The 6,695-nt window shown below is 30.2% G+C and overlaps 1 protein-coding gene across 1 annotated transcript; it reads left to right on the top strand.

Annotated features, from left to right (window-relative positions):
* Positions 1-2,017: 2,017 nt before the first annotated feature.
* Positions 2,018-4,276, top strand: LOC105768125 (peroxidase 21). Its single transcript, XM_012587878.2, has 5 exons — positions 2,018-2,166; positions 2,367-2,515; positions 2,616-2,804; positions 2,898-3,063; positions 3,795-4,276. The coding sequence occupies exons 1-5, from the start codon at positions 2,091-2,093 to the stop codon at positions 4,199-4,201; spliced, it is 987 nt and encodes a 328-aa protein (XP_012443332.1). The 5' UTR covers positions 2,018-2,090; the 3' UTR covers positions 4,202-4,276.
* Positions 4,277-6,695: the final 2,419 nt, after the last annotated feature.

The raw sequence follows: 6,695 nt of genomic DNA, 5'->3' as shown, positions 1-6,695 counted from the left end.
TGGGCCACAAAACATATGAATTGAGGGAGAGCCCAAGGAAAAGGGGCAACTGGGCAACCTATAGGTCTGAATTGAATACTCAAGAAACAGGCCGAGGTCTTGCCACAAGTTGGAACCCAATTTGTAAATGGACTTCAGCCGAATACTATACTAATAATTAAAAGGAAAATCAAGAACAAGATTGTCAATTTGTCATCATCGATTACTTGCTTTGAAATCTGCCTCACCACTCCTTTTGGACCTCCCACTAATCACTTTGAAACCAAGGGTTTGTAGTTTAAAGCTGATCCCTTTTTTCTACTCCTTCTTCTTGTAGAAGAATTAGTGGAATTTTACCTTCCAAACAAAATAGAAATAGTGGGTTTTTTACATTCTATAAAATAAGAGCACAATTTCCACTTAAGATTTGGCAAACGAGAGGTGACGTTGCCTTCCATATTGAGAGGTTAATATTTTCCCATTTGACTATGAATCATTTTCAACATAATTATAAAGATAAACACTGTCAGCATTGCTCTTATCCTACCAACTTCCGACGGCTACCCTCACTATTCATTGCTCATTAAGCTTTTAATTTAATGTTATTCCGCATTCTTTTTTTTCCTGGTAAGACTACAAACCGATGGCAGGAATATAACACCAAAATTTCAACCATGAATTTTGAAGTGGAGCCCCAACCACTCTCCCTAACAAGAATTCACATTTCATATAATGGAAGTTGGTGAATGTATTTGTTATACTCTCAACATATCACCTTTAACTAAGATGTTCGGTAAAACTTAGTTATTTTGTATCTTCACTAAGAGAATCGCATTGTCAAAAGACCACGTCATATAAAACAAACCCATGCGATACTCAAAATATATACGGGGAATAATTTCTAACATTACTCATTAATCTTACGAATGTTTTGTTCAATCCACTTAAATAAACTCCAACAATGCCTTTAAGCCGGCATCTGTCACTTTACCCTCTATCCTTAAGAGGTAGAGTACATGATGGCTTAGACTCACGCCTATAAATACCTTCCCTTCAGCATCAAGGCAATGACTAATAAGATGATATGAGATCACCCTGTAAGCTAACACTTCACCTGAATATTACATCCAATACCTCCAAACCCCATATCAATGGATCTTTGCACCATTTACAATGTGAGCCACCCCATTTTAATGGCATTCCTTAACTCCAACAGTCTGAACCATTACTTTCGTGCTATTTTACATCATATGTACATGATTTAATTATTATATGAACATTAATTAGAAATTTCAAGATAAGGAAACATGTTGAATCAATTAGACTATATATGCTGTGGAAAGGAATTTCTTAATTTTATCTTTATTTTTATAAAAGAATTATATTATTTATTTATCCAATTTTATAATTTCCAAGTTTTAGGTTATGTTTAGCCAATTGGATTTATTATCTATTAAGTGATAAGTAGGTCCCTAGCTAGTAAAAAAATTATATCTAGTAGATTTCATTGTGGGTTATTAAAGGTGGTTAAAAATTAAGTTGATTGAATTTTTCAACAATTTATTTAGTAACAAAAAATTTGTGTTATATGTTTATGAAAGGTTGAGTTGTATCTCTGACAACCCTATTCCTATTCAATTACAAAAAGAGATCTGATAATTATATAAAATGAGTTAAATAATTAAAAATAAACAAATATAATAAAAGATTATGATTGCAGGAAATAATCAAATTTAATTCTATCCTTTAAGCTTTTTCCAGGAATAAGGAATTAAAGAACTATGATGTTAACCAAAATACAGGATAACAAGATTACAACAGATAAATTTTTAATATTTATGATATATTTTAAATGATAAAAAAAACTTTAAAAAAATAAAAATAAAAATGCAGAGAAGACTAAATTGCTTAATCATTGTGTTTTGAATAGAATTATGGCACAATAATGAAATTATAAAGCACTTACCCAAGTGGACTGCAGCACAACGAAAGTGGCGTAGTGGAGCGAGCGACAGTTGAAATGACTTAACCTTGCTATATAAGGCATTGGCACAGTCTTTGAGTTTGGATCAACCTAACATTTCAACCAAAAATATATTAAATCCAAGGACATGACTCTTAACAAGCACCATTGCTGCTCCACCTTCATCTTTCTGCTATTAACACTGCTCTCACAGTTTTATTCTGGTAATTTAACTATTTATTTTGATCCCTTTATTTGGTATTTATTACGTTAGAGCATCGTGTTAGTAAGGTGAAAGTATTGTCTTCTTTGCGTATCATTATATTGAACAGCAATGCATTATTTTATTGAATTTAATGGTTGCTTGTCAATGCAATGGTATCCAAAGAAGACAATATTAAGATAATATGAACTTTGGTTGCAGTGGAAAGCGAACTTCAATTGAACTACTACGCAGAAAGTTGCCCCAATGCGGAAGAGATTATCAAACAACAAGTTATTAAGCTGTACAACAAACATGGAAATACAGCAGTTTCTTGGGTTAGAAATCTCTTCCATGACTGCATGGTCAAGGTAAATATATATATATACAAATTCATTGTTTTATTGATCAAATAGCTTGCTATATATAATTAACCTTATTATAATGGATGAGCTGCTTTGTGGAATGCAGTCATGTGATGCATCGCTGCTGTTACGGAGGGTGAAGGGAATGGAATCGGAGCAAGAATCGGATAGGAGTTTTGGGATGAGAAATTTCAAGTACATTAACACAATCAAAGAAGCTGTGGAGAAAGAATGTCCGATGACAGTTTCTTGTGCTGATATCGTCGCTCTTTCTGCTAGAGATGGCATTCTCATGGTTCTTACTCAAATTCTTGTCTTTTGCTTTTCATTTCAACAGAAGAATATTGCAAAATGTTTACCCTAGTTTGTGCCTGCATATGGTTTACAGCTTGGAGGACCACGCCTTGAAATGAGAAGCGGTAGGAAAGATAGCAAGCAAAGTTACCTGACAGAGGTACAAAATGCGATCCCCAACCACAACGACACCATTGATTTGGTGCTCGCCCGCTTTCAATCCATTGGCATAGACACCCCAGGAGCTGTTGCTTTATTAGGTATTAATACATGCCTTTTTCTTCTCCTATTTTTTTTCTTATTCATTATGCGAAAAATTATTTGATATATAATGGGCAAAAACGAGTTGGGTTTAAATAGTGACATCCTCTTATTTTTTAAAAATATATAACAAAGTTAAATTATGTTATTAGTCCCTGGTTAAATTATATATTTCTCTCTTACTCTAATTTGAAAATTTTGAAATTTCGGTCATTGACACAAACAATAACAATTAAATTCATTTAGTCAAATTCTACTATCAATTTCAGATTATGCATAAGTTATGAATTTAATCAATGTTCTTCAATTTGATTAGTTTTAATTTCAATACTTTTTAAATTTCAAGCTACTTGTTAAACCTAGTAACTAAAATAGCACGACTCTTGTAAATATTATATGAAAATAACACATTAATATGGTATTTTGAAAAGACCATAGATTACCATATCTAATAGTTACGGTTAAGATTTCAAAATTTAAAAAATATAAATAACCAAATTAGAGTAGATAGACTAAATTTGTAATTCATGCATAGTACAAGTACTAATTGCAAAATTTGACCTAAAAAATGAAGTACGTGACATTTTCAGTGAAGATGTATCAAATGTTCCACCTTAATTTGCACTGAATTAACAAACCCAAAGTTTAAAAGTGACCTATAAAAGCTCAGGTTATACGTTAATAAAATATTAGAGTCTTAGTTTTAGTGATCCGTATGACTGTTATGTAGGAGCTCACTCGGTAGGGCGAGTTCATTGTGTAAACTTGGTACACAGACTTTACCCCACAGTTGATCCAACACTGGACCCTGAGCATGCCGAATACCTCAAAAGGAGGTGCCCGACACCCGACCCGGATCCGAAAGCGGTGTTGTACTCGAGAAATGACCTGGAAACGCCAATGATACTGGACAATATGTTCTACAAGAACTTGTTGAAACACAAGGGGTTACTCATGGTGGATCAGCAATTGACTTCTCATCCACTTACTTCACCTTTGGTTGAGAAAATGGCTGCCGATAATGGATATTTCCACGACCAATTTGCAAGAGCTGTGCTGTTGTTATCAGAGAACAACCCACTTAATGAAGATCAAGGCGAGATTCGAAAAGATTGTCGCTATGTCAACCTTGTTTGATTATTACCACAATCTTAAATTAAACCTGTAATTTCGATTCACTTCCTTTAATAAAACTTATTATTGCAATATTAATATTTTAGAAATTTTAATTAAATCGTTTTGAAGTTTGAAAAAAATATTATAATTGAATTATAATTTGGGAGTTTCATATTAATTATCCGTAGTTATAATTAGACTTGTTTAAAGTTGAGTTATTCGTCCAAACTCAAAGATCCGTTCAAAATTTGTAAGGATTCGTGCAAATATATTAGACTCGAAAAATAGACTTCGATAAAAAAATTAGATAAGTTTAAATTATGGGTTGAGATTGAACTTGAATATTCAATGTTGTTTTCTAATCTTTTAATATATTATATTATGTTATTTTTATATATTATGAAATTTATAGCACATAAAAAATTAAGAAAAATTATTTGATATATTGTCAATGGAGGTTTTTAGACTCCACAAGCAGGTTAAGGGTAGAAGTGTCCATGGGCTAGGCTAGGATCAGGTTGGGCCCAACCAAAATTTTAAGCTCGTTTGCTAGGCCTGACTTGAAAAACGGGCCTAAAATTTTACCCAATCCCGGCCTGGATAAAATTGCTAAAACTCGAACTCGGCCCACTTGTATTAATTTTTTTATATTAACTTTTTATGTAGTTTTTAAAAAATATATAATACATCGAAAATATTGAAAATAAATTAAAAATATATATGTATACTTAAATAACACTAAGATAAGTGCAACTTAACAAGCAAAAGCCTCTAAAATAGTAACAAAATTAACAATAAAACAAGAGTTCTACAATATCCAAAAAAACAAACAAAATAATAGCAACATGATAGTGAAATGGTAGCAAAATAGTAAAAAAAAAAAACAACAAAAATAGCAACAAAACAGTAAAAAAAAATAACCAAAAATAATTGTTGTTTTTTTGCATATTCGGGTTGGGTCGAGCTGGGCTCGAGCAAAAAAAGCCTTATTCGAGGCCTGACCCATTTTTTAAACAAGCCTTATTTTTTTGCCCAAGCCCATTTTTCGAACCTATATTTTTACCCGAAACCTCCCACTTTTCGGGCGAGCCTTCGGGCCAAGCCACAGGTCTAGTTAAAGGTTTGACAAGTGTATTATAAGGTGTAATAAAAAAATATAAAAATTAATTATATGAATGACACTTGTCACACTTCAACATGCTTGTAAAATCTAAAAAACCCTATTAGCGGTGTATCAAATAATTACCTAAAAATTAAATCTAGAGTTATATATAACACTATAATGTAAACACTAAAAATGTTAGGTTGTCTACATATAAAATTGTAATAAATGAATATATATAATTATTAAGTATAAACTATACAAATGGTCACACAACTATGCCCGTGTTCCTGTTTTGATAACTTTAAAATTTTTCAATTTAGGCACTAATGTTTGAATTCATTCATGTCTTGGTCACTCGCTGTTAAATTGATAACGAAAAGCTTAACTGGTATAATAACACATTTAGTTCTCAATACTTACATATTCTATCAATTTAACCTAGTTCTAAATAATTTAATAAATTTAACTCTTCACATTTATAAATTCTATCAATTTTGTCTTCAAACTTCTTGATCAAAACTTTCAATTTTAAAATAAAACATTCCACATCTATAAATTTGTAGAACCTAAAATGAAGAAAAATTCTCCCAACTAAGGATCTGTTTCCAAGCCAATTGCTTGTAAATATAATATTTTCTTTTCTTTTCTTTTTGATTAGTTTTCTTCTAAACCTAATAATTTCTAACCTTTTCATTGATAAATTTTGGCTAAAAAATGGGAAAAGCCTTAAAAAACACTTTAGATTTACTCTTATTGTTAATAATATGATGTTTCCTTCAAATTACATAAAAATAGTCCTTGAAATTGGAAATTAAATATAGATTTATAAAATATGAATTTTAAAAAACACCAATTGTTCAATCATTAATTATTTAAGAAAAATATGAACATTTAATTTTCATAAGAAAAATGTGAAAGAATTAATTGAATTTCCTTTTGTTATATGATTTTTCAATTTTATAAAATGATTAAGAGATTATTATGCTCTATTTATTTTTAAGTTTTAAATCCACAATAAGCAATACACATCACTAATAATTTTTTTAATGTCAAATTATTTACCAAATTAATTAAATACTAAAATTATGCTAGTCGAGTGGATATTTATTTTTTAAAATATTAAATTATTTATATAATTCTACTATATATTATATTTTTAAAATTTGTATACTCTATTATTTTTAATGGTATTTAGTTAATTTCTAACACTAACCTCTTAAAAATATAAAGAAAAGGATTATGAATTGAATTGAATAATTTCAACCATAATTAAAACAATTAAGAGATGTGGAATGTCTCTGTTTTAAAAGTTGAAAGCTTTAGTTAGGAAGTTTGAGGATCAAATGTAATACCCGAAAATTTTTACAGAAGAAAGTAAGATAATATCCCGATATAGTAAAATAAGGAAAT

This window comes from Gossypium raimondii, chromosome 4 (assembly GCF_025698545.1).
Source record: "Gossypium raimondii isolate GPD5lz chromosome 4, ASM2569854v1, whole genome shotgun sequence".
NCBI lineage: Eukaryota > Viridiplantae > Streptophyta > Magnoliopsida > Malvales > Malvaceae > Gossypium > Gossypium raimondii.
Note: the sequence above shows the minus strand (reverse complement) of the source record. Positions and strands in the feature narration are given on the sequence as shown.